The sequence below is a fragment of the Panicum hallii genome, chromosome 7 (assembly GCF_002211085.1).
Source record: "Panicum hallii strain FIL2 chromosome 7, PHallii_v3.1, whole genome shotgun sequence".
Taxonomy (NCBI): domain Eukaryota; kingdom Viridiplantae; phylum Streptophyta; class Magnoliopsida; order Poales; family Poaceae; genus Panicum; species Panicum hallii.
The window spans coordinates 34017053-34044080 of NC_038048.1; the positions used below are offsets into that span (position 1 = coordinate 34017053).

Consider the following 27028-nt stretch of genomic DNA (forward strand, 5'->3'; position numbering starts at 1 on the left):
GTGTCTCATCTTATGAAGCTTCCTGTTCTACAGGTAAAGCATTGGGTGCGTCCAGTACACAGAGGCCGATGGCATCTAGCAACTGATTATGGCATCTATCGTCTATTCCTAGCGCAGGACAAAGGCAAAAGTCGAAAAAAGGAATGGCAGTGGTGGCATGGATATTTAAGATATTTCTCTGGCACTTGCAAGGCCCATACAAGGTCAGTCGGTCATTTTCCTCGGCTGTGTCATGGCTTTTTTCTTGACTGTATGCTGATGTACATACAATAGTTAATTTACATAAGATAACAACAGCATTTTTTGCCACTATAATAACTGTTCTAATTACACAAAAAAATTGATATGTTTCTGAATGTGGGGTGTAACATGAGGCACAGGCTTTTGGCACAATCGCACATGCACCTTACTCACTATAGTCTCATCCTCTGAACTTTATACATTACACATTTACAATGTTCTTGTAGCCACCTGTCTCACAAGTGCAAAAGTTGGGAGATTCTTTTGGACCTGATTCCTGAAAATACAGGACACTAGACGCTTTCTTACTATGGATGGAAGCTGGTGCTGGGGGTGCTAGCTGATTACATCATCGGCCAGAATTGCATATAGCTCAGCAAAGCTGGTGCGTTCCCTGACGCCACTGTGCTGACCTTGCTGGCTCCATTAGAGGACGACGATGAAGCAGCCTGACCGGCAGCTGAAGATTTGGGGCACAGGAAGAAGCTCCTGGAGCCCAGTTCCATAACCTTCGCCTTTGGGTCCAGACCTAAGCATTATTTAAAACAAAGATAACATTTTCAATGGAGGACTAAAATTATGGAAATAACAAGAGGGCCTATCCAAATATCTACTCCCTCCAGTTAAAATTTTACTTGTCTTAGCCTCTTTTAACACTTGTTCTACAACTTTTAGGAAACTTTGTCATATTTAGTCTAGGCTTACTCTTCCTTAATTGCATCATTAACTAACTTATTTCCTTTGCACGCACACACAGTGAAGATTAATTGAGGGTACCTTGTCATTTCAATTTTATGGTCAACTCTAGAACAAGTAGCTGACTTTTGTCTATATTACTGATGAGCCATTTTTGTCTTAAAGCAAAAGTTCAGCAAATCGAGCTTGTACTAGGAAACCGTGCTGCTACGCGGTCTGCACTCTTTTGTGGCTTTGCCCTGACAGATCATCAAAAACTGGCAAGTCCATGGGACCACAAGTCAACAAAATGAGGATAAGTTGTTGACAACTCAATGCATCGAGTGAAGTTTGGATGAAATGATCTTTTTCTATTTGCAGCAGCTTGGGGGTAAGTTGTGTTGATCTGCTAGCTCCGTTTTGATGTGTCTTAGAGACTTTGATGTAATGAAAGCAGAGACGGAGAGTGCAGTAAAAAACACTAGTAGTAACAAGCAGGGATCAAAGCGACAAAGCGTAGCGTGATGGAGAGGAGAATTGAAGATGCAAGGAACGTACTCTCCAAGCTGAACTGGGAGTAGTGGAGTCCGAAGGCGGCCGGGTCGGCGGACGGCAGCAGCGGCCGGCGGCCTTCCTTGACGTAGAGCGCCACGGCGGCCGCCACGAGGTCGGCCACGGTCCACTCGGCGGACGCCATGACGTGCAGCGGCCACAAGCTGCGCTGCACGGCCACGCTCACCAGCACCTTGCTCGGCGTCCTCCTCCCCGTCTCGCCGCCGGCGCGCGGGGGCGGGGACCCGGAGCGGAAGCTCGCCCTCCTCACCCCAGCGAGCAGGTCTGGCAGCGTCTTGGGCCGCTGCTTCTGCAGCTGGTGCCGCTGCTCCACGCCGCGGCCGTGGAACGACGCCGACCGCTGCCGAGCCGCCGCGCTTGGCCCCGTAGCCGCCGCCGTTTCCTGCCGCTGCCTGCCGCCCCTCTCGCCGTGCGGCGGCGCCAGAGGAGGCATCGTTCGTTCGTCGCGCGTGCCGCTAGCACCGGTCTCCTGAACAGCTCCGAGCGGTCGAGGCGACGAGACCAGCTGGTGACGCGCGGGCGGGCGGGTCACGGTCGGTGGCGGCAGGACGCGCGGCGGCGGGACGACGAGGGGGCCAATGCGAAGCTGAACATGCTGCAGGCGGAGCCGGCCGCGGTCACCATGCGGGAACCTTCCGAGAGACCAGGGATCAGAGAGGCTGCCTACAAGCAACCACCAGCCAGCGGGCGATTTGTCCTGGGCGAAAGCTGAGAAAGGCAGGGACGGCGCGCGTATATAGAGACGGGACTCCCTCCCATCAATAATTGGATTAGCGCCCTGTACTGTACTGGGAAATCACCCAGGAATCTCTGACTCCGGGAGAATGCGTCGAATTAGCCCATGTCCTGGGAGCCACCAGTCGAGGTGAGCCAGGACGACGATGGTTGCCGTCGCGTTGAACACGTCCGGCGATGGCGACGGATGGACGGACGGCGACTGGCGAGCCCGCGACGCCGCGCGGCAGCTAGCCCCGCCGCCCTTTCGCGCGTTCCGATCGGGCAGGCGCCCAATATTCCTTCCCCCGCAGGGCGGTGGAGCTCGCGACTGGGGGAGGGCGGGGCTGGGAGGGGCGGCCTTGCCTGCCTGATTGCTCTGCGCCGATGACGACGAGACGACGACACCGCTCGCCTAGATAATGCGCCCGCAGCACCAGTCTCGGTCGTCCGCATCTACCACTAGTCCCGGCTCGTGCTGCCGCCCCGCGCGCGCTTCGGGTCGGTTTCCTGTTTCCATCAGGAAATGAAGCTCCAGCACCATCGGTGGACGATCCAGAGCGCGCGTACGCTCGACGCTCGTGGAACACGCCAGCGGCCAGCAGCACTTGTGCGTCCGTCCAGGGTCGCCACTGTAGCCAACTCATGGCTATCCGATCTAAGGGGCTGTTTGGATGCCTGCCTAATACGCCACGCCACGCCACACATTTCGCGCCACAGGTGTGGCGGCCAAATCGGCCGCCGCACCTTAGACGCGGTGTGGCGTCTAAAGCAGCCATCCAAACAGCCCCTAAAACTCCCGTGGCTAGCCCTCACCTGCTGGTTGCTGCGGCCATCCTACGCCCTCACCGGCCAGCTGCTCGACCGGTGCGTAGCTAGCTAGGCTAGGCTAGGCTAGGCTAGGCAAGGTGAGGCGTCTCGTCCTCAACCTCTCGCGCCCCCATCGCGTCGATCGGTCACCCCTTCCTCGCCCCTGTTGCTTCGCCGCCGCATGCGCCTTCATCCGATCGCTCGTCACCTGCACGATCGGACCTGCGGCTCCTGCTTTCCGCCGTACGTCGGCGGGCACCAAATTTTTCTCCAGAAGCTAGGCATAGCACCTACGATTTGGTTGGGCCGCTCACCCGGTGGAGGCGTCAAGGCTCAAGCGTGCAACGTGGCGGCTCTCCTCTCTTTTTTTTCTCCGATGCTTTCCGCAAAAATAATTTTTTTTAATCTGTTGAAATGTTTGAGGTAAAAAAAAAGTAAAATCATGAAGCCCTCAGCTAAATAGGAATTGACACCGCTAAGTGCTCCTTGATGGAATGGGATTAAATGTGCTCTCCAATATAGAAAGATAGGAGCAAAATCACAAACTATGGGTAACATCACATTCGAGTTAAAAGTAGAGCTCCGAAGACAACTAAGCATGGTTATCTTTTGGGGTTTGAAGAAAACAATGACCCTAGTCAAGGTTAATGTGATTTCGGTGGTTCAATGATAACACAGTCAATGGTGCTAACACTATTTGTTAGTGTACAGGGTTGTGTCTCATGGATTCGAGATGATGGACTTGGATGATCAAATACCTCATGTGAACATAGACATGTTAAAGACATTATAAGAATACAAGAGAACCTGAGACATCAAAAGAAATAAGCCATCAAAGCACGGAATATAAAGATGACCCAATTAGAATCATTTCATGAATATGAAATTGGTTCAATTTATATGACCCTAAAATTTAGTTGTTGTAGAGGTCTTTATAAGATTTCCAACGCATCCAAGATCATTAAAATCAAAGTTTGGAACAAAAAGTTACCCCAGCGTGTCCGAAAATTTCCATAATCGAACTTCTATAGAAACAACTCAAGAACTGGTGATGAAAATACAGGGTTCTTCCACGTTGGCTTCTCCGCGCCTTGCGATAAACAAAGAGAAATGACATGTCCAGGTCGGAACAGTTACACTCCGTTACTTCCTCGAAAACAAAAACAAAAAAATCAAAATAGGGTGGGTTTTCGCGACTGTCAAATCAGGACTTCTATCATACAACAGTTCAGATTGCTGTTCTGTATCAGCATTCGACCCATAAAAAAGAATTGTCCATAACTCACTGAATAGCATAAGTCAGACAGAAACCAGGTTGTATAGCCCAACAAGTCGTAGAGAGCCAAGAGACGTAATACATGTCCGTATTAAGTCAAATAGACTAACACCAGGCAGCTTACAAAAACCTTCCAGATCACCTTAAAAAATTCGACTTATTCCTACTCAAATTTGACTTCAGTTCCCAGAGAACTAAACCCGGCGTTGTTTCGGGAGTCGGCATCCATTATGCGGAAGTTGGGTGACATCGTGGATGTACATGATAGGAGATTGATCTCTAACTCTTTCCCCTCGAAAACCTTCCCTAAAGCCCAAGATCACTTTCTTCTTCTTCTTGAAAAAAGAAGCCCCTTTCACTTTCATGACAACAGACCTTAAACCCATCTTCCTGGCAGACCGCCCGACATGTTCAGCAGTGGCTTCAGCAGCATATCGAGAGAGACGAGATCGACCCTTTCTGTCCTCCAAACAACCAGCAGAGGCTCCAGTCTTTTTATTACCACTAGCATCTGTCACCGTCACAAAGGTCTTATTTTTCTTCAGTAAGACATGGATAAAATCTCTCTTCTTCTGTGAATATTGTTCACGTTCATTTAACATACGCGAAGTAGGAAATGGAAAGCGCCCCCCAAGGGTAGGTTTCTCTCCACCAGCTGTCTTTAACCTTTATGTTAAGTCAGGATTACAGACAATGATCAGTCATTAAACAAATATACATGTGTACATGGAAATATCAGTTGCCTACTTACGTTGTTCCACCATTATCTGCATTATTGAAGTTGACCTGTGTCCTAGAATGTAAATCTTGACGCATAGAATTGAATCTGTTGAAATTCTGATGTGGCTTCAATTCTGCAGCAATTTCAGACCCAAAAGGCGGGGAACTCTGGAAAGGCATAATTCATTGTCACAATTCTGGTCAGTAGTGATTGATGCAATGCAATCTCGGTATTCTAAGATCAGCGAGGCATAATTCTAATACTTCATGTGGAGAATGGAAAATGAGATAGAGCATCTAAGTTAAGCAAAGTCTCGGACAGCACTTCATGTATGGTCAACACTAGTACCACAGACGTGTTTACAAAGAAATATAAGTATCTATTCTTACAGAAAATAAAGAAAAGGAAAGCTATATAATTTTATTTATAGGAACTGATGTGAAAATGTAGCTGACTCATGCATATTGTCATCCAAATTTCAAGCTCCAACGCAAAGTTCATAGTTACTTTATTCATGGCGCATACACCCGTGTATTTATCAGTAGGGCTGTAAATTGGTGACCCTTAGGTGCACCTCCAATCCTCTTTAGTTCAAATATTTGTACTACTTCTCCAAAATGAGATCCAATTTTAGAAAAGCAGTATAAAAATTTGAACTAAAGAGGGTTGGAGGTGCACCTAAGGGTCACCAATTTGCACCCATATTTATCAGCACTTGCGTAGGCTTGGAGATGAGAAACCTACACCAATATGTGATAGTGATATTACACGAGGGACTGAACATTCATCAATGCCACCACCAAAGCTGTAGCATGATGGAAATTGGCCACATTGGCAGCAAATTTACATGTTCTGGTGAGTAGACTGGGATCAAATTGTTAAACACGTTTTACATCAAAACACTAAAAAAATCCCAACCCATAAAAAAATCTAATATCAACAAACTTTACTTTGATAATATGAAATTGCAAGAGTGAAGTGGTGTACTCCCTCTAGTAGGATTTTTTTTCTCAAACATGCAGGAGAGTTGTGTATCATTGCATTAATAGAAGAACAAGAATCGTGCAAACATACAGGCACCCTAGATATAAATCATATTTGCGCCTGTTTTACACAGTGCAAACACAACCCGACCTGCGGTAGGATATTCTTAACACTTTGGACCTACACCTAAGACCTAAGGCCAAATTGCCTTTATAGTACTCTTCACAAACCGTTTTGCAAACATACGACTGCTTAGCTCCAGATTACTATTTTACCACTGATCCATTCCCCATCTTTGCTACGTCATAGCACTGTCATACGATTCAAAATCCACGGCTCACAACAGACCTGGTCCTCCCTAACATTATCTTTTCTCTTTCTCCACTGTTGTCCAGCAGCACCGCAGCACTGTCACCGCCACCCTCCCGTCCTGCCTGTGGCAGCTCTTCCTGCCTTGGCACCCCCAGCTGTGACTCCAGCACGGCCAGCCTTCATGTTTCCGACAGCCATCATGCATGTGCGTCCTCCTCCTCACTCCAGGTCCAATGCCTCCCTTCCCTTCCTTGCTGGCTGCTCCCAGTTGTTGTGCGAGATTGGGCTAGGCTCCCATGTCGGGTGGAGGAGCAACACCAAATTCGGGCCAAGCTGCAAGATCCTGGCAGCATGGATGAGGTGCCCACTGCAGCCACAAAAAACTCTAGCACCTCCGATGTCAGGAACAGCTGTGGTGTAGAGCAGGAGGGAAGAGGAGTTACAGCCAGGAATTCTTGCAGACTGCCAGATGGGAGGTGGACCGCAGGAGGAGAACCAATTACGGAGCAAAATGGTGAAGAGGATCTATGTGCGATCTGAACCATTCATTGCCAACCATGTGGGTCAGTGCTAGATGGAGCAAAAACTGGGAACTAAGTAGGTAAACTAGTTCCAGGTGGAATTGATGGTACATTTGCAAACAGAGTTCATGATAGTGGTACTGAGGCAATTTGGCCTACTCCAAACTGCACCTACTATTCCAGCCTATCTCAATCGCAATAAACTGATGCGAGATATCAAACATAGCAGCATTCTTTTTAATTTAGCTGTACCAATTTCATGAGATCATTCATACAAAGGAAAGGGTTGCTTGGGAAGAATGTGTAGCAGGGCAAGGTGAATTTCCCAACGAATATTGGCACTACAGGAAAGAGGTGTTTCAAGGGGGGTTTTGTGATAAAATGATTTTCTGCACGCATGACAGTTGACTCATAAGCTGAATTCAGAAGACGACAGCTTTACTGCATCTCATTCGAGAAAGGGGCACACCTAAAGGAACCTTTATTTCACCGGGAAAACAGAAATGGGCCTGATGCATGGAGCCTTTCTTTTACAGCAAAAACAGACATTTGAACCGTGCCCGGGGCTTGATTAACCTAACACATCGAGGATGAAATTGATGAAGTGTGGGATGAGGTAGAAATACCTTGTTGGGTCCAAATGCATCCGAGGTGAAGCAGCGCGGGAGGAGTTGGCCGTGGAGCAGCCTTCGTGTGAAATATCCATCTGAGGCCTGCTGAAGACTCTCCCCAAGAGATGCAGCTCGTGGCGCCACCGCTAGCGACCGGCGGAGGGCAAGGTGGGCGGATGAGAAGATGGCCATTGTCCTCGATCTCCTACTCAAGACGCAAGAAGAATAGAAGAAGTCAAGCCAAAATATTTCAGATCTGAGAAGAATAAGAGAGACCAAAAGAAAGAAACAGAGTGGAGCTGCTTTAGCTCTGTTTTTTCTGTGCAGTTATTTTCTGAGAAGCTGAGAGTTGGCAGTCTGATTTTGTGTTGGGCGATGGTCTGTGCTGGTTGTATAATGACATGTTCCCAAATTTACAAAGGCAACTACACCATTAATCATGCTACCAAAGCCGCAACAACGGAATCAAGGCATCCCACTGGGTGATGACCGTGTCGCTATTCAGGCACTTCTAGGGTGCTAAAAATCCCTTTCTGAAGAATGTATGAAAAGATGGTAACCATTGCTAAAATTGCTAGATGCTAAACCGACACCCTCTGGACAAGCTATACAAAAATCACTCTCCTATCGAGTCAAAACCACTGTACAAGCCATACAAACCTCTCTCCCGCATCTAGAATCATCGAGTATTCGAGTGCATAAACTCGCGAAATGGCTGAAACCGGATGGGAAGATCAAACCGATTTACCCTAGATCCGCGAGCAGCTCGATGGGGCCGTAGGGGAAGGGCTGGAGGTGGATCCGCGGCTCACCGGCGTCGCTATCCTCGGGGCACCACGCCGGCGTCTCTGTCCTCGGCCGCACGGAGGGGAGCTGCGCGTACAGGGCGTCGGGCGGAGTGCGCGTTGGGACGACGGGCGCGCGGCCGTCGCGTCGCGTGCCTGGTGCGGCGGCCGAGTCGGGGGATGCTGAGTGGCTGAACCCTAACGGCGTTACTAGACGATGGCAGAGGCGGGTTATTATTCCACACTGTAGGGGCAATCTCGTGACTAGTTCTGGGGTTCGGGGCTTGTGGGCTGTGGCGTGCTGGCGTTTGCTGCTCGATCTCAACCATTATTTCAGCGGATCGACCAAGAACCAGTTTCTTTTTATCGACGGTGCTTAACACGTTCTTCATTAAGGAGAAAATTTCAGAATCAATTTTAAAAGGAACACTAAATCTTGGACAGCGACAGACGCCTGTTATGCGGGGTCTTGCTAATCAGCAATCGATTTCCAACATCTCTATAATTTCCTTTTCGAGAAGTATTCCGACTTCTTAACCCTTCCCCAGCCTCTCTTACGTGCGTACTCTCCATTTCCTCTCCGGCTGCCGTTCATTTTTCTCTTCCGCACGCAAAGCTTCTCTAAATTTTATACACACAAATTTGCACTCAAGAAATTTAGAGGCAAAAATTTATATATAAACTTGCATAACTTGTGAGCACAAAATGGTGCCCACAAATTTTTTACATAACTAGTGAACAAAAAACATGCACATAACTTGTGCACAAATTTTGTTCATGAAAAATAAATTATGTAGATAAAAGTTGTAAACACATAAATATATATATATATGTAAAAATTGTGAATACGGTCATAAACATAATTCGTGAACTACTTTTTATTTATATGATTCGTGAACAACAAATTGTGCATACAAAAGTTGTGCACATAATCTGGATATGAGATAGAGAAAAAGAGAAGGTGAAAAACTAGTGAACACAAAATATGAACCAAAGTTTTGAAATAGAATTATGACAAAAGAAACTTATTAAACCCTCCCCAGAGCTCCACCACGCCGCTCGGCGAACGAGGAAGGGGAAAGCGAATCACACTCCTGTGCTCGCCCGCTATCTCTACTAGGATGTTGTGCACCTAGTCAACTATGCCGCTCGCCAGGCAACCGTATCTCATGGGCTGCCATGCAAAGATGCTCGACGCCGCTCGCACGGCCACCAGCGCCCATCATGCAGGTCGCCACGCGCGAGTGAGCCATCCTGTGAGACGCTCCGGCGAGCACGGCCCCTGCCTGCGATTCCGCGTGCTCCGCCACGCCACGCCTCACCCATCACCGCTGCTCGATAGGAAAGCGAAAAAGGAAAATCAGAATGAGAGTGTGTGTGACCGAACGGAAAAGATGAAAGGGAGAAACAGAATGGAATAGAAGAGGGTGGTACGGTTAATTAGGATAGCGCCTGCCACATGGGTACGCTGGGAGGGAATTAGGACCATGTCAGATCGAGCGTTGCATCCTATGGGTACGCTGGGGAGGGAATTAGGACCGTATTAGATCAAGCACTGCATCAAGAACTAGCGGCCGATTGTAAAATTGGATTTTCGTATTATGCGTTGAGATTATCAGCTAGTTTGTTGGACCGGCCCAACAAATCCTTCTATGTGGTTTTGGAACATGTACAGGAGTGGTAATGGATCATGGCCCCAGTGCTCTCTTCGCAATTCAACTTGGCTCTTATATATTTTTAGCTCAAAATTGTATAAGATTAGAGCCCGACCCTTTTAAAGCTTGGTCCTTAGATTATCTAGACTAAAATTTAAGATCATTTACCACCTCTAAACATGTACGTATGACAGTATTATAATCATGATGCCTCTTATGTTTGTAAGTTGGCAAAAAAAAAGAAGGCCACTGCAAAAGACATCCAGTTTTGATCTCTAGCTGCATTACTTTTCAAGTTTACATGTTTGTCCTTTTTTAAAAAAAAATGAGTACTCTACTCGATATAAAGACAGATAACGTCATTATTTCAGGCCCTTATTTCAGTATCCAAAAGACAAATGTACCCTTGTATCATTGGCCATCCGAATTTGTTGAAATATGAAAAATAAAGACCTACTTTAATTAATATATGTCCATTCAACAGCTATTCCAATCAGTCTTAAGAAATAGTTTTATTCCAATGGAAATCTAGAACTAATGACAAAGAACATATGTGCACGCTCATGCACCTCGCCTCTTCTAGCTCCATGCCACCCTCCCGTGCGCACATTCCATAGGATAGGTTATGCAAATTTCTTTGCGCACACACTTCTTTACGAATGCATGTTTGGATATTTTTCTCCTATATATACCTTCTAAAAATTAGACCGGTTGATCTTAAAATTGACGGAGTCACTACGAGCACATCGATCACCATTTTACATGACAGTGACACGCCCTGACATGTTTCAGATAAAATCAAGATGCGAGATGGCCGGATGAGAAGCGTAAAAAGGTCGATATCTAGCCCACCATAGAAATCTAGAATGGGCCGAGAGTAACAACGGTTCAGAAGAAGAATCAGCCCACAGGATAATGCGGCGGTCAACCCACACTGGTTCGCTTTGTTCCGTCCTAAACACCAGTCCATCTTCATATGGCCCCGTGTCACATGTGCGCAAAAGATGGAGACGCGGCCGGGCTTCCAGGCTTCTTCCTTCCTCTCTCTGTCTGAACAGCTGGGTAATGGAGCGATTTGTTTATTAGCCACTGGTTAAGCCCCCTCTGAGCAGCATGCTCCATGAGCTGATTCTAGTAGCAGCACAGAGCACTTACAGTATAGCTACAGACCTACAGTACATGTGTGCGCATGTGCATCGTAGCGCAAGAATTGATGCCCAGGCGACGGCCTTGTCAGCACCACGTGATCTTTTGCCCCCGAAGGACGAGTAGCAGCCCCCCCCACGTGCGCGCACGTGCTTGAATTCAGGGGGCCTCATCATCATCTTGTGCACGAGTTGCAGCACAGGACAAGTACTTATAGTATAGGGATTTTATATGCATGTCTGCATCTCGGCATGTGTTTCGCAACATACGCATGCGATCAGCCAAGGACAATCATATCTGTAGTGCAATCATTTCTCTCCCAAAAAAAAAAGAATTCTTAGTGTTATCTGATCACAAAAAGAAGTAATCCTTGTCTTCTTTTTTTAATTTTCCAAGCCAGCTAGCTATCGCCTATGAGCATCTGAGCCCCGATCCGCGACTGGGGTCATGTCACGCACGACGTGCGCGCAGGATGGCAGGGCACGCGCCACGGCGCCCGTCTAGCGCCTGAGAGGCTGGGGGTTGCAGGCCGCACGAACCCGGAGGGCGCGAACGCCTCGCCGATCACCCGTCCCCCGCCGGCGGGGACCCGGCCGGCTCCCACCATTCCCTTCCTCTCCGGGGCTAGGAGAGAGCAGAGATGGACGCGCCGCAACCAAGTAGCCACAGGTGACACGTCAGAGCAGCACATGAACGGACGAATGCCGTTGCGACTTTATTCGACACCGATGTGTCAATATACGCGTGTGAGAGTGTGTCTGTTTCAAAAAAAAAATGTGTGTGTGTGATCCTCCGCTGGTTATCGTGGTCTGTTGCAGTACGCCCAGTTAAACCATCATCCGGGCACCGTTCTCAGCTCGGGCCATAAGCTGGTAGCACGTACGTAGTTAGCGTCGCGTGGCGCGCGGGGCACGCTGGGTGGTATATGCACGTACAAGTAGCTTGAAAGGGCCTCTATTTAGAGGATCCGAATAGTACCCAGTAGATCCGGGTTCTGAATTCTAGTCGGAACGAATTTACGGGGCTGGTGCTTAAAAAAAATTCCTCGCCAGCAAAAACCGCATTTGAGGTTTTCTCGATCCGTGGTCGAGGTTGTCTTTTGTCTTAATCACAATACCTTCAGGGAGCTCTTACCCCGAAGGGTTGAGTTTTTTTTCCACGTACAAGTAGCTACTCCATCCATCTCAAAATAAAAAATTATAAAATATTCAGACAAATTGATTATATTAGTGGAAAGATGACATTGCCCTCCGTTAACCATGTGCTCTCTCGTTATTGGCACGCTGATCGGTGGTACTCGTTGGTTAGTTTTCAGCTCAAAACAAAGAGGTTCTTAGTATAATAAGCTCATGAAAAAACAAATAGGGTCAGTCATTGACCATTCAAATTCCATTCATTGTGAAGCACAAGTAGTGCAAAAACGGTCTTTTCACATGATCCTGATCCTTATCTCAAAGATGGCAGTGCTTGGCAGCCTACATATCTATTTATTTTGGGACAAACTTGTTTGTTTTGGACGGAGGAATTCGATTGTATTGTTGCACTGTATATATAAACTTCCTAACACCAATGACAAATCATTTTTTTTAAACCCGCTATGAGAAACCATTAGGTGGTGACGAAAGAGCTCCCGAAGAAGCTAGATATTGTTTATGTGGACGTACGGGGGTGGTGGTAGTAGTAGTTGTGTTAAATAATTGCGTCATGGTTTCTTTAACACAGGCAGTGGCCACACTAACAAGACCGACCAAGGCCGGCAGCCACAAACGAGCCAACACCTGTAGGAGACTTCTTTTTCAAAAAAGAAAATAAACACTTGTAGGAGACCTGAGTGAGGGCGCGTCGCCGGTCCTGCCTCTCCGGTCTGGCCCTCCCGCTTTCGGTGGAGTGCAGAGGAAATTCAGTGAGGACCACGACGAGGACGGGCGACTCGTGCATTACTCCATGGAGGGCCTCATCGTACTCTGTGGCTGGGACGGCGGCGGCGGAAGGGAAAGGGAACCGCCACGCCACGCCACGCCACGCGCGCTCGAGCGAGCGGGCCGGGGTAGTTAGCAAGCTGGGGCCTGGCCTGGCTTGGGTCCACGCCGGCCGGGCCGGCCAGCCGGGTCCGGTCGGTCAGGGCGTTCCTTCCGCACGAGCGCGCGCCACGTCTCGCCGCGGGCACCAGATGCGCGCGCAGGCAGGACCGCGCGGCTTGCAGTGGCAGCCTCTGGCAGCACGCGCGCCGGCCGCCGGCTCCCGGCCTCCCGGACGCCGGATGATGCCGGCATTGCCGCCTCCAATCTTTCGGGCTGCGGCTGAAACGTCCTACGATGGATTTGCGAATTTGGGGGGCAGTTTTCCTCGTCGTCGTTGTCCCCGCGCGCGGAGACCTCTGCAGCTCGCGGTCGCCAACGGTCGGGTCTTCGCGTCGGTCGGTCCTCCTGTCTGCACTGCTCGTCCCTCGGATCGGTCGGGCGCGTTCGCACCGCGCGCGCCCGGCTAACGCACGCGCTGCCTTCTTGACTCCATGTCCAGGACGATTCTAAAAAAAAAAAAGACTCCATGTCCAGGACATTGCTGGACGGGCTTTCATCATCATTTAGTTCTTCTATGGCCACAAATAAAGATGGAAGCGGATCGGATATGTATGGAATCGGATTTGAATAGTATTTTTTACCATATTTTAATTCGAATACGGATATAAATTCGGATATTCTCGAATACGAATGCGAAATGGATGCCTCGGATTCAGATTCGAATTTGGATATTTACTCAATATATAGAATAACATTTAGCTATTTTCTTTATTAACAATTTTAGAATATAAATTATTATATATGTACAAACTAAAGTATGACAATATAACAAGGATAGCTTGTTAAAAATAGCTTATTTATCAACAAATATTTTAACAAATAAATATAAAAAATCAAAATTAGAAATCGAAATATATTTTCAATAAATATATAAATATTTTTTATTAATATATAATAAAAATTATAAAAGACCCATAAATAGATAAAACAAGAATATTTACGAGTAAATTTAATCTTCCTATAATTTTATTATAAAAATTGATAACATTGGTTATGGGAAATAAAAATAACTTTTTAAATAGTTTTACTGACGGATGTGGAATCGGATAGAGAAAAATAATAAAAATTAGATTCAGATGTATCCATTTTACTACCACATTAAATTTGAATACGGATACGAATATCTATATTATATTTAAGCAGATATGGTTATCGAATATTTCGAATATCCATATTCATATTTTCATCCTAACCAGAGAACGCGAGCACACCTCAGAACACGATCGGTACACACGGTAACTGCTTGGGCCGTACTGATGGTGGCAGCAGCAGGCTGACAACGATGCAGGCGTACCTCTCCAAACTAAGGACTGGACCGGCACAAATCCGGCCAACGGAGTTCATACGTGTGATCGTGTCCGGTCTGGCTTCATCTGGGCGCAGCGGGAGGCAGCGATTGATGCTGTCCCGTGACGTGACGAAGGAGAGCCATGTGATGCGAGAAACGCCGCCCCCCCCCCCCCCCCACCCCCACCCGCCCACCCACCCACCCACACACAAAACTGTCCTGAAACTTCTAGGTTGGAAAAATATCGCCGGGATCGATCAATCGTGGCAGCCGTTTTCCTTTTCCGAGGAGAGCAGATGATACGACTAGGAGCTAGCTCTTGCTACCCAACGGTCGAACACATCGCGAGCATGGTGTGCCAAGTGGTGCTAGCTAACCTATTTTGCTCTCTTTTAACCTCGACAACTGAGACAAATATTTCCCAGCATTCTCATCATGATCAGTTTCGCCAAGCTTGTACGAGCAGTTTTTAATATAATTAAGCTGATGTGCGGGTCAGTATTGCCTTTTCGCTCAAGTTTATTAGGCTCTACTAGGCCTCTAGCTGCCCCAATAGTAGATTAGAGCTACGAATAATTTATAATTCTATCCCATAGCCGAATTAAACATCGATATATTTTCTTTCTTTTCCATCACTTCCACTTGCAAATGTTTCAACTAGCATAGGAAAATACAGTGGACTCGTAGGACTTTTTCTCCAGGCATCGTTTGCTTCGAGCCTGCGATGGCTGGAGGCCTGCAAAATTGCTTTCAAAAAGCATCCACTATGGGTGGCCTCAGTGATTTTGAAATGAAATTAAATATGCAAATTTGGAGTAAAATTTTTTGACTCCCACATCATCCTAATGGCCTCTATGGAGCATGCAAAGAAGTGGATTCAGTCTTGCACGTATAACCAAATACTTCAAGGAGCCTTGTCCGCCACACATTTATCGGATCCAAATTTCCCATTTAAAAAGGGTAGTTTACATTCAAGGGAAAAATCAGTTCTTTTGTTGTTTTAACTTTATTCCAAGTAAAAAATTTCTATCTCTTTGACCATCAGTTCCTAAAAATCCGTATAGTTTAACAACATGCAAATTTCACATTATGAAAATATTTCTCATGGTAAACCTAAAAATATACATATAATTATTTAAACTACACAATAACTAATGGCAAAAAAATATAAATATCTGGCTTAGGAATTAACTATAGTGACATAATTACTTCCTTTGTTTGAGAATTTGTGCACTCAACACATTTGAACTTTGAACATCTATAGCTCTTTGAATATTTCAAATGAACTTAAAAAATGGTATGGTTAAATCTGTTTCCAGAAGTAGTTTAAGAATATTATAAATTACTATATTTTGCTATAACTTGAACTCTTAATGAGCATATCACTATCTAAAATGACAATTATTTGTGACAAGGAGGAGTATAAGCCAACAGCGGTTAGCAGTTTTTGCTGGTTTCTTGCAGATCTAATTTCTCCTTACTACTTAAGCAAGGTCAATTTTGAAATATAAAAATTTTAGTTTGCACACCTCTCAGGCTAACTGAAGATTTTATTCCATCACCATCAATTGCAGTAGGGAGGGATTAGGATTAGGATTTTATGGTTTAGGTCTCCTAATGGTAGGTGTGCACTACTAGAATTCGAACCGGGAGATTAGGGAGGCACCTAAAATGGTGGAGCTGCAAGGTGAGGTGGGATGCTACAATGGGGTGGCGGATGACGGCTAGTGGACGGTGTTAACGGCGGGCTAGTGACAAAATGTAGTGATTCGGATAAGGAAGTTACTTTAGGGACAATCAAAGGTGGGAGGAGAGTGGGTAGGATGCACAGTTAAAATGAAAATGGACTCTCCTATTGGCATAGAGTGAAGGACACATAATTTTGAGATGTGTATTGTGTAGTATCCCTATGATTTTTCAATCCCCTTTCGAAATTTGGTATTTATTTAGTAGAAAATTCAAACTCAGAAAGCTATTTAGTTAGAGAGATGTCAATGTATGAAACCTGAGTAAAATTTTAGACCGCAAATCTCGCAATCCACGTTCAGTAGTTCAGATTACCAACCGAACCCAATGTGTGCCATGGCCGTCGCTCATGCTCTCACCACCTCCGGCGCTGAATGCGGGCGCTCGTCGAAATCCTAGCAGGTTGCTGTCAACGAATCTACAGTCGGGACTAACGACTAACTGCCCACTCGGAGTTTTGGCCATCAGGGCTTCAGGGCTCGATCAGAAATTCAGAATTCGAATCTAGAGATAACTCCACCTTTTTCTGCCGGTTATCACTTCCATTGGCTCTGTTTGGAACTGTTTTTTTTTCAAAAGGATTTCTGTTTTTGGATCTGTTGCAGTCGCCTGAAATGGCCGCGCTTGGCTTTTACCCTGCACTAACGCTATCGCAAAGTCTTGCGTATTTTTTCCACACGCCCCCCACACATTTTCCTGGAGTGTGAGGAGGGTGCGGAGTCTTGCGGTTGTTCCGAGAAGCGACAGCGAAAAGGGGAAGCGGGCGCAGGACGCAGGAAACAGCCGAGGCAACGCGAGGGGGAATGCACTGCACGTTCCGTCTCGTTCCACGGCGAGCCGGGGGGGTTAGTTGGCTGGTGCGGTGGCGTGGCGGAGATATATTTTTGGACGCTGACCCAACCAACGCCGCCGCCCCCGCCCCGCCTCCACGCATCCCCCACCAACCCCTCACGCTCCGAGCCTCAGACCAAACCAAATCACCAATCGCCGGCGCCACCTATATATCGCGGCCAACCCGCCCGGGACCTCCTCAGCTTCTCGCTCCGAAGCTTCAACTACCCACCCGGTTACCCGGCGCGGATCCCCTCCTCCCACCACCGAGCAGAGCACGAAAGCAGAGGCGGCGAGGCTAGCTAGCTGAGCGGAGCTGATAGCTGAACAGATTGGTGGGGCAATGGCTGCGGCGAGTATGATCAGGGCGCCGGTCGGGCAGAATCCGAGGCTTGCCCCGGGGAGGGGCGGCGGCGTGGTCCGGTGCTCGTTGCAGGGCGCGGTGGTTGGCGGCCGGGCGGAGTGGCAGAGCAGCTGCGCGGTGCTGTCCAGCAAGGTGGCCGCGCTCGGCGCGCACTCCGTCAACGGCCACGTCGCGCCCCCCGCGCCCGCGCCGCCGCAGAACGGGGCGGTGCTGGATTTGGTCCCCGTGAGCAGCATCAACGGCGGCGCCAAGAACCTGCCGCAGCCGCTGCGCATCGCGGACCTGTCCCCGGCGCCGATGCACGGGTCGCAGCTGCGCGTGGCGTACCAGGGCGTGCCGGGCGCGTACAGCGAGAAGGCGGCCGGCAAGGCGTACCCGGAGTGCGACGCCATCCCCTGCGACCAGTTCGAGGTGGCGTTCCAGGCCGTGGAGCTCTGGATCGCCGACCGCGCCGTGCTCCCCGTGGAGAACTCGCTGGGCGGCAGCATCCACCGCAACTACGACCTGCTGCTCCGGCACCGCCTCCACATCGTGGGCGAGGTTCAGCTCCCCGTGCACCACTGCCTGATGGCGCTCCCGGGGGTGCGCAAGGAGTGCCTCACCCGCGTCATCAGCCACCCGCAGGCGCTGGCGCAGTGCGAGCACACGCTCACCGCCATGGGCCTCAACGTCGTGCGCGAGGCCTTCGACGACACCGCCGGCGCCGCCGAGTACGTGGCCGCCAACGGCCTCCGCGACACGGCCGCCATCGCCTCCTCCCGCGCCGCCGAGCTGTACGGGATGGAGGTGCTGGCCGACGGCATCCAGGACGACTGCGGCAATGTCACCCGCTTCGTGATGCTGGCCAGGGAGCCCGTCGTGCCGCGCACCGACCGCCCCTTCAAGACCAGCATCGTCTTCGCGCACGACAAGGAAGGGACCTCCGTCCTCTTCAAGGTGCTCTCGGCGTTCGCGTTCCGCGACATCTCGCTCACCAAGATCGAGAGCCGGCCGCACCGCCACCGGCCCATCCGCCTCGTCGACGACGCCAACGTCGGCACCGCCAAGCACTTCGAGTACATGTTCTACGTCGACTTCCAGGCGTCCCTCGCCGAGCCCCGCGCGCAGAACGCGCTGGCCGAGGTCCAGGAGTACACCTCCTTCCTCCGGGTGCTCGGGAGCTACCCCATGGACATGACCCCCATGACCGCCGGGTCCTCCTCCACCATTTCCTCCTCCGATTCATCCTGATGGCTCCTGTTCTGCAACTGCAGCCCCCCCGAGGAGAAGCCGTCGAGTAGGGACGTTGGTTTCCGGTCATGTCGTCCTACTCGTCCCTCGCCGCTAGGCTGCCCGGGAGCAATTGATTTTGATTTTTACCTTTATTAATCGTGGTAATACGTGTAACTGTTCCAAGTTCATCTGCGGTGAATATACCTGTGAGATAGGTGACACTCATGTCCATGCCTGTGTCTGAAACCCTGAGTAGTAGCTATGCGAAGTTTGCAGTTCTAAATCAAAGGAAAAACCTTCAAAGTTCAAACATGCAGGTAAAATCTCCCAAATGGGGAAGTAGGTGGCAAGTGACAGTAGCATATTCTTCCCTTTGGTAGATCTGGCTGCTGGCTGCACGTTCTTGGCCAATCGGCCGCATCCAGTCCACGGCGCTGTGCGTCATGCCGCACCCATTTCCTCGAACCCGAATGAGAAGGTCACGAAAAGGAGGTGAAAATTGCGTTGATGCGGTCAGCGAGGGCACGCGCACGCGCCGGCCCCTTTTTCAAAGAAAGGGAGGCGAACTACCCGTCCTCGCTTACAAATATATATATTTATCAGAGCAAGTAGGCTCATTCCCCACATGTCTGTGGTGAGGTGAGGCATTGACGGGGCACGCGCAATTCAGTGACCAGCAGCCGGAGGAGGAGGCCGGACCCCAGCGCAGCGACGTCGCACCTACGCCGCGCGACGACGGCCGCCCACGCAGCCCAACGGCAGCCACAGGCTGTCCCGGGACGACAGAGACGAGCACCAGTAGATGGATGCAGCTCCCCGTAGAAGGAGAGGGTATCAGGGTGCGAATCAGTTATTGTATAGTATTCCAAATGGAAGAGTTGCCATCGGTGATGCTGAGATCCAGCCGCGGACGACCGTGCCAGGGCCACCTAATGCGTGCCAACCGAGGGTTTAGCGCGCTGATGATTCGCTAAACAATACGATTGCGATGTCATGAACCTTAAGGTATCTCCGATCATCGTTCTCTATATACTTCTTTATATCCGTTATTTACAGACTTCTCTGCAAGATTCTCTCCTCTATATCTCATTTCTCTCCAACAACGTTCTCTAAATCTCGTTCTCTATACATTAAACCCTTTATTAGAAACGTATTTTGTTCTAAATTTTTATACGTACGTATTTATCATACCTCAAATGCTATGGACATATTTTATTTTTATTTAATTCAGTGTTTAAAACGTAAAGAAAAAATATTGAAAAGGAGAGAGAATCTCTCTGTATAAAGGAAACCTGTAGCGTTCTCTATTTTAGATGACCATTTAGAGAACGCTGCTGGAGCATATACAGAACGGAATCTTCTCTGTATATAGAGTAGAGAACCGTTTAGAGTCTCCCGTTGGAGACAGCCTAAGTACTCTGTGACAAACTGCTCACTGAACATCTCCACTCCATGGGTAAAAGTACTGGTCTCTGCAACATCTCTGAGAGGCAAGTTCTGACAAAAGTATATAGATGCTGCCGCAAAGGGATATCGCAGCACGCAAGCTCAGAAAGTCGCGCGTACATTCAACACCAACCCAGCGAAAGCGAGGCTCGGCGTATCTGGAAGCCTTCCAAGCTGAATCTGCTCTTCTCCTCTTTTCTGCATCAGTTTGAAACTGAAGCTGTCTGATGCAGGTTTCTTTGAGTTTTCACCGCTTCTCAGCTGATCGAGATCGTAATTTTTCTCCTCCCGTTCTTGTGCTGCCGCTAAGAACCGGTTGACTCTGCCCCATTCTTACCCTGCAAGCCTGTGCTGAGCAAGACCAGGCTTCCTATTTCATCTACCAAACGTTTTGGTAGGTGGCGAGGCCGGCAGCTCAAATAGCCACCGTCGATGCGCAATGCAGCATGACCATCCATCCTATTAGACTTTTAGTATGCTTTTCTCCGTCTAAATCAACAGAAAAAGGGCATGATTGAACTCCAGCTGTACTTCAAAGGTTCGGTTCAAGCAGTGAAATGAAATCACTTCTTTTCCATTGAGGCCAGGCAAGGGGCATCAAATCCTACTGCTGTACTGCACAAGGCAACCTTTCAGCTGCGCAGATGAGAGTAAAGAAAATGGCTAGACTTGGAGCGTGAAACTCTCCTCAAATCAGAGATGTACTGGTAGACAACATCGTTTGCACTAAAATCTAATGTTGCCGAGGCATGCGAGACGTCATCGCAGGGTGATTGTAGTGTACGTAGATGACATGTTGGATATTGCTTCAGATTCAGACGAGAGGAAAAAACTGGATCAGGGGGCTGTTTGAAGTCCGGATGGCAGTGGCGCAAACTGTGCAAGGCCCACAAGAGTCGCAGAGGAACCGGGGGGGACGTCTGTAGTAGCTACGTTGGGCTGGGCTCGTGGGCTAGCTCCTGACTGCTACGATATTGATTAGGCCCAGGTTATTAGTAAGCCCAACGTGGTGTTTGCTTCCTCTCGGCTTCTGAATTTTCAACCCTTTCTTGGAGAGAGATCACCATGATTGGAATCTTTCTCAGGCACTCGTAAGCACCCAGTCAAGCAGTGCTCTCAGACATCATCCCGCACCGCGAGCTTTACAGGCGAAATCTCTCGAGTCACCAGCACGTTGCGAGCCCCGACGAAACCATTCACACGTGTTTAGGTTTGGTCACTGTGGTGGCCTTCCATGGCCCCAGGGGCTCATGACTGCGGCTTAAGGGAGCTGGCCCGCTCCTGTTGGGCTGCTCCGTGCCGAGTCGCATGATTCATCTCGGCTCTGTCACTTTCTACCACACTCCAGTCTACCAGCAAGATCCTGTGATGGAGTGGCCTGTTCGACGCGCATGGCACCGCGCAAGTCGCAGAGCCCAAACCGGTAAGGTAACAAGGGAGCTCGCGGCTCGGCGCGCGCACCGCAGGCACCGCTACTTCCAAGGCACCAAACGAGTCCAAATTAAAAACGAAATTGTTATAAATTTCTTTAAATATTTTGTAATTTCTCTCAATACCATGGAATATATTTAATTTAAACAAATTGTACTTTTAAATTTATGCTGTTTTGGTCTCTCATATTGTTTGAACTTAATGCTTTCTATTAGCTTGGGAATAACAGTGCCAATTCGGTCGCGCTCGCTGTCGCAGCGGCATCTGCTACGTAAATCAACGTTGCGGTTTCGCCATCTACTGCCACGGTGGCATCTCTGATCTTCCAACGAGCAGAGTGGCTGCGAGATCTACAGCACGTACGGTGGCTCTGTTTCAGTATTTTATACGTGGAAAATGGAATCAAAGCTAGCCGTACACATGTACAATCACACGCGGTTTGGCTAACTGATCGAACACGTTGACATTGTTTCCTGCCTCTTGGATCTCGTCTCCTACCAATTAACAAAACTCTATTCCCGTAAGCATCTTTAAAGATTGAATCGGCAAATTCTCGATATTGATAAAATCACCACAGGTGTCTCGTCGTTGACGGAAACGTCGCCTACCACTGAAAGCACAGCGTCGTTAAATTCTAAAAACTTTACTCCCACGGAAAGTCGAACCCAGAATCTAACATGCTAACTGTAACCACTGGGCTATATACTTTTTTGCCAGTTTTTATTACATATGCGTATAAACTAGTATTTCTGGATCGTTGTTTGGACGCTGCCGATGGGTAGGAAGGAAGTTTCTTGTGTAAATTCCCTGCCATTTTCTAGACGACTGCTTCGACGACGCCCTTGCTGATCATTGGTTTCTCTTTGAATTCCTGGCACGCTTGCCATAAGTACGATCTGTTCCTGCGATGGGTTCCTCATGGGCCGGCACATGCCCTGCACTCCTCCAGCAGCAAGAGTGCCGCTGCGCGTCCAATAATTCCCTCCCGTTAGAAAGAGACAAGGAAACTGGTAGCACGATGCAGGTATGCAGAGTCAGTACCGGCCCCGGTGGTTGAGGTGGTAGCACATCTGCACATGCGGACAAGAACATGTATCCGCTTTCTGCTTGCGAGTGCAGTACTGCAGTGCAGGCTTTTTTTTTTCTTTTTTGAAGGAATCAGAGCAGGGTTTTTAATCTACCGTGGGTAGTCATTAGTCAATGATTATGGACGGTACACATCGACCGCGCAAGGAACAGGACAAGAAGTATAACGACCTGGACTCCGAAACAACCATGGCGCATGACGGCGCGAGCTTGCTAGAGATTTCCTGCTGGGTGACGCATCGATCTTGCGTGCTCCAACGCCCCGGCCACACGGTTCGGCGCAAAGGGCGTTTCGTCGCCGCCGTATCTGTTTACTGCGAGCGCGCAGGGGACTGGGAAGGCCGGTGCGTGCAGGGTTCATGCTCCGGCGAGGGGGGGAAGTAGGTCGTGCCGGCCAACCACCAGACGTGTGGCCCGCCGGTCGCCGGCCGGAGCGCGGCGAGGACTGCCGAGACGGGGGGCGTCTTTTCGGTTGGGACGGAAGGCCGGGTCCAGGCCATTCCCGTGCGGGAATGCTTAGCGTAGCCCCCTCACTCGTGCACGCTCTGCAGCACCGGCGCCGCTCCCAGCTGGCGCGTACGTGTATCCTGCACGCAGGAGAAAAGGCGGCAACGTAAGCGGCATGCATCAAGCGCCGCGGCGGGCGGCGCAGCCGTTTCTGCTCCGGTTGACGCGCCGGCGGTTTGCCTGGCGCTGGCAGCCTGGCGCCCCCGGTCGGGTCCCCCCTGCACGAAGTCGACGGCGTCCTCGGCGCGGCGAAAGTACAGCGGCTGGAGATCAGGAGATGGTAGCCCCCCCTGTTCCCTGGGCCACAAGCAACTGCGCCGCTCCCGACTTGATTACCGGGCGGCAACGCATCTCGAGCGGGGCGCGACAAGGCGTGGGGGACGACGGGGATGACGAGATCCGCTGCAGCAGAGCACAGCTCCCGATCCATAAAGCGGGCGCGCATGCGCTGCGCGACCCGGCCGGGGGCGGCGGGACGGAAGGTTCGGCGCTGAAAACCCTGTGCCGGGTGGGCGCACGGCACGGGGGACGGGGGGAGATGCCGGCCGCGGATGGGACGGACGAGGACGAGGAGGACGGACAGGTCGGGTTGGGTTCGCGCTTCGCGCGCGCGGGAATCGGCAGCGACTGCGCAGCCGCTGGCAGACAGGGCCTGGCGCCGGTTTGGCGGGCCGAGACGTGTCGGCCGGGCGGCGCGGGGGACGGGCGGTTCGGCAGGTGCAGGTCGCGGCCGTTCGGCTGGCCGCTTTGGACTTTTCACCGTTCGGGGCGGCCTCCGGCCTCCGATCTGGCGTGCTGCAAGGTGGACTCCATGCGAACGTACGCTGCGCCTGTGGCAACGGCACAGCGCCGTGAACCGCCACAGGACGCGAATGCTGGCATTAACGCAACGCAAACGCATTCGTTTACTGCCCTGCAGCCCTTAATTAGTAGTACTACTAGACAACTACGGATCACGGCCCAGGGGGGGAGATCCGAGAGGTCGCCTTCTGATCGGACGGCTCCCACGAGCGGTGCGGTACCATCTCGTGCTGTCGCGGCGTGATTGCTCTCTTCCACTCATTCAGTGCCCCCCGTACGTGGCCCAGACTACCTCGGCCTAGAGAGAGAGAGAGAGAGATCTGTACCCTACTCTCTCTCTCTCTACAGATCTCTCTCTCTTTACACGTCCCAGGAGTACTCTCTACACGTCCCTGGAGCTGTAGAGAGAGAGAAACAACGGGGAGCACTGAAGCTCCACGGGAGCTTCCTTTTGTGGCCGCAGGTGCCGCCGCCCGTTCCGTTTGGGAAGTTTCAGTGGGGGCATCCCTTCCGTAAAGCGCCGCAGAGAAAGAACGGGATGCGTTTTACAGTTTCCACCACCGTTGCCGCCGGCAGGTCACAGCGGGCAACAACAAAGCGCGCAAGGGAAAGGGCGGGCGCGCCATAGTTTTAGCAGCCGCCGCCTTGGGAGGCGAAAACGAGACTCGCCTCGGGTGGGTGGGCGCGCCGGAGGAATTTGTGCTCCAGTCCAGTCCAGTCCAGCCCCACCGGCCACCGGTGACTAGAAACGGAGGGAATTAAAGGGGCACGGCGGGGAAGAGACAGTTCGCCGTGGTGGCGCGCACAGTGGTAACGGAAGAGTCCCATGGGGTCGGGGACGGGACGGGACGGGACCGGGGGAGATTATACCTACCTTGCAAGCCCCGGCCTATCGCCTGGCCGGCTTCTCGATCAAGAGATACCTTCCTCCTGCGATTACCGAGCCACTCGCGCTTTCTTCTCCTCCTCCTCCTCCTCCTTCTCTCTCTCTCTCTCTCTCTCTCTAATGCCCGTCGCCATCACCGGTTCAGCATAATGCCGGAGCAGCCGTTGCTGTCCGCAAAGCCGTCCCAGCACGCCCCCCTGCCCCGGTGGTGAGTGGCGGGCGCCCGAAGAACTCCGCCTGCAAGAGGAAATCCGTCCAAGAAGAGGACAGGGGAGAAGAGGATCGGTCGAGGCTTTCATGAAGGACCTGGTGTCGTGCTTCAGCGAGCACGCCGTGCGGATCTCCGACGTCGCCTGCTCCGGCGCCGCCAATGCGGCGGCGGGCGCCCCGGGACCCGGCGGGGGAGGCGGAGGGAGGGCGGCGGCGGTCAGCGCGGTCACCACCGTGTACCGGTCCCGGCTCTCGGCGTCCGGCAAGGAGCTGCTCCTCGAGGTCACGTGGTCGCGGGCGCCCGACGGGCCCGCGCTCTCCGTCGCCGTCCACGAGGCCGCCGCCGCCCCGCGCCACCGCGCCGCCGCCGCCGCGCCGCGCCACCTGCACAAGAAGAAGGGGAGCGGGACGTTCACGGCGGGCAGCTGCGTGGTGGGCGTCTTCTGGGACTACGCCGCGGCGCGGTACGCCGCCGCCGGGGCCGGGCCCGAGCCGGCCTCCGGGTTCTACGTCGCCGTCGTGGCGGACGCCGAGTTCGTGCTCCTGCTGGGCGACCTCAGCCGCGGGTACGTCGAGCGGCTGCACGGCGGGATACCGATCGCCGGCTCCCGGATGGCGCGGCGCCGGGAGCGGTTCGTCGGGTGCGGCTGCTGGTCCACGAAAGCCCGGTTCTTGGAGGCCGGCGCGGAGCACGAGATCGTCGTCGTGGTGCTGGACGGCGACGCCGAGGCCTGGGTCACCGTGGACGGCCGCAAGGTGGTGCAGCTCCGTAGGTTGCGGTGGAACTTCCGCGGCAGCCACACCATCTTCCTCGACGGCGGCGCGCCGGTGGACATGACGTGGGACCTGCACGGCTGGCTATTCCACGCCGGCGCCGAGCCGCCCCACGCGTCCTCCTCCTCCAACGCCACCTCCTGCGCTGTGTTCACGTTCCAGGCGCGCGGCGCGTCGGAGACAAGGCTGTGGACGGAGGACGCCGACGCCGACGCCGACGCCAGCGAGGAGCTGGAGAAGCCGCCGGCTCCGGCGAGCGGCCGGCGGCAGAAGCCCGGAGGCGGAGGGGCATCGGGGCAGGGGTTCTGCCTGCTGATCCAAGGCTTCAGGGGCTTTTCCAAGAGCACTTAACCTGTACATGCCGTTAGAGACTTTCCATCGCCATTTTTTCACTTCTTCTTGGTTTGTGTGCTCGGAAGAATGGATTAGGATCGGCGTGCTGCCGGTTGACCACTTGTTGATTAATCCGATGGGTGACAAGGGTGTGTGATTGTGAATGGTAGGATAGGAGAGAGGCTGACATACGGAAAGAGGTGCTCTCGTTTCAGTTTGCTGCGTCGCTGTCCTGATTTCCACACGACATGACTGTAACAGTGTTCTGCAAGTGATTTGTCAGAAATAAACTGAAGATTGGATCTTTTTTACCTTCTTTCATGAGGCAGTTTGATCTTAACTAGCATGCCAGGGAGGCCGTTGTTAGACTCTTAGAATAGCATGCCTGCAGAACGGCACCCGGTGTGTGGAGGCGTTGGATCAGCTCAATAGCAGTGTGTTTCGAGCCCATGTAGGCACTTGCAAACATGGAAAGCTTCAGGAAACAGCATGAACCTGTTTCCATTCAGAAAGGAGGGTCTTGCTAATGGGGTGTGGAGATAGCGATGAAAACGCTTTCTGACTTTTCTCTCTGGTGCCGCACAATTGTGGTCATTTTCTTGAGGAAACTGCCCACATCCATAGCCATCGTGGTAGATGTTGATTGCCCATTTTGTAACAGCAAAACTTATGGTTGGTCGATCAGCTCGCGCGTGCCATTGCCATACAACCTTCACCACATTATCTCTACTTTAAGAAATGCGCCTCACTACACGGACTGCTTCTCAATTCAGGATTGCCACGGCTGCTGGCGTTTCATCATAAAACAAAAGACAAAAATCGCCACGCGTTTCTTTGTTGTCGCCAGGTGCCGATTCAATCAAACAGTTAAAAGAAGTCCTCATCTGAACTCTGTAGACTGCACCAAGGTTCCAACCAGAACCAGTGCACTGGGCTGGGCATGCTTTTCTCTAGGCCTGTTGGGCTGAAATGGTACGAGATAAAATTCCGATTTTCTGATTTCTGGCAA

General features: G+C 51.0%; 4 protein-coding genes across 5 annotated transcripts; 2 read left to right on the plus strand and 2 right to left on the minus strand.

Annotated features, from left to right (window-relative positions):
• Positions 1-256: 256 nt before the first annotated feature.
• On the minus strand, positions 257-2431 carry LOC112899510 (uncharacterized protein At4g22758-like). Its single transcript, XM_025968006.1, has 2 exons — positions 1474-2431; positions 257-769 (listed from the first exon to the last, which is right to left on the minus strand). The coding sequence occupies exons 1-2, from the start codon at positions 1919-1921 to the stop codon at positions 585-587; spliced, it is 633 nt and encodes a 210-aa protein (XP_025823791.1). The 5' UTR covers positions 1922-2431; the 3' UTR covers positions 257-584.
• A 1768-nt stretch (positions 2432-4199) lies between these two features.
• On the minus strand, positions 4200-8415 carry LOC112901114 (probable ribosomal protein S11, mitochondrial). Of its 2 annotated transcripts, none has more exons than XM_025969952.1 (4): positions 8186-8415; positions 7453-7642; positions 5040-5176; positions 4200-4954 (listed from the first exon to the last, which is right to left on the minus strand). In XM_025969952.1, exons 2-4 carry the CDS (start codon positions 7627-7629, stop codon positions 4483-4485), a joined length of 786 nt encoding a protein of 261 aa, XP_025825737.1. In that variant the 5' UTR covers positions 7630-7642; positions 8186-8415; the 3' UTR covers positions 4200-4482. The 2 variants fall into 2 exon arrangements, with proteins under 2 accessions (XP_025825737.1, XP_025825738.1); XM_025969953.1 differs by having other exon boundaries at positions 8250-8399.
• Positions 8416-17049: 8634 nt separating this feature from the next.
• LOC112901463 (arogenate dehydratase/prephenate dehydratase 6, chloroplastic-like) lies at positions 17050-18774 on the plus strand. The gene has a single exon (XM_025970387.1). It carries the CDS (start codon positions 17313-17315, stop codon positions 18561-18563), a length of 1251 nt encoding a protein of 416 aa, XP_025826172.1. The 5' UTR covers positions 17050-17312; the 3' UTR covers positions 18564-18774.
• Positions 18775-24451: 5677 nt separating this feature from the next.
• Positions 24452-26340, plus strand: LOC112899056. Its single transcript, XM_025967385.1, has one exon. The coding sequence runs from the start codon at positions 25000-25002 to the stop codon at positions 26035-26037; it is 1038 nt and encodes a 345-aa protein (XP_025823170.1). The 5' UTR covers positions 24452-24999; the 3' UTR covers positions 26038-26340.
• The last annotated feature ends 688 nt before the right edge of the window (positions 26341-27028 follow it).

Coding starts and splice junctions, on each gene's coding strand:
- LOC112899510 (XM_025968006.1), bottom strand. CDS start 1,921: ATGCCTCCTCTGGCGCCGCCGCACGGCGAGAGGGGCGGCAGGCAGCGG. Junction 770..1,473: donor CTCCCAGTTCAGCTTGGAGA/GTACGTTCCTTG, acceptor AATAATGCTTAG/GTCTGGACCCAAAGGCGAAG.
- LOC112899056 (XM_025967385.1), top strand. CDS start 25,000: ATGAAGGACCTGGTGTCGTGCTTCAGCGAGCACGCCGTGCGGATCTCC.
- LOC112901114 (XM_025969952.1), bottom strand. CDS start 7,629: ATGGCCATCTTCTCATCCGCCCACCTTGCCCTCCGCCGGTCGCTAGCG. Junction 5,177..7,452: donor ATGCATTTGGACCCAACAAG/GTATTTCTACCT, acceptor ATGCCTTTCCAG/AGTTCCCCGCCTTTTGGGTC. Junction 4,955..5,039: donor GCAGATAATGGTGGAACAAC/GTAAGTAGGCAA, acceptor CTTAACATAAAG/GTTAAAGACAGCTGGTGGAG.
- LOC112901463 (XM_025970387.1), top strand. CDS start 17,313: ATGGCTGCGGCGAGTATGATCAGGGCGCCGGTCGGGCAGAATCCGAGG.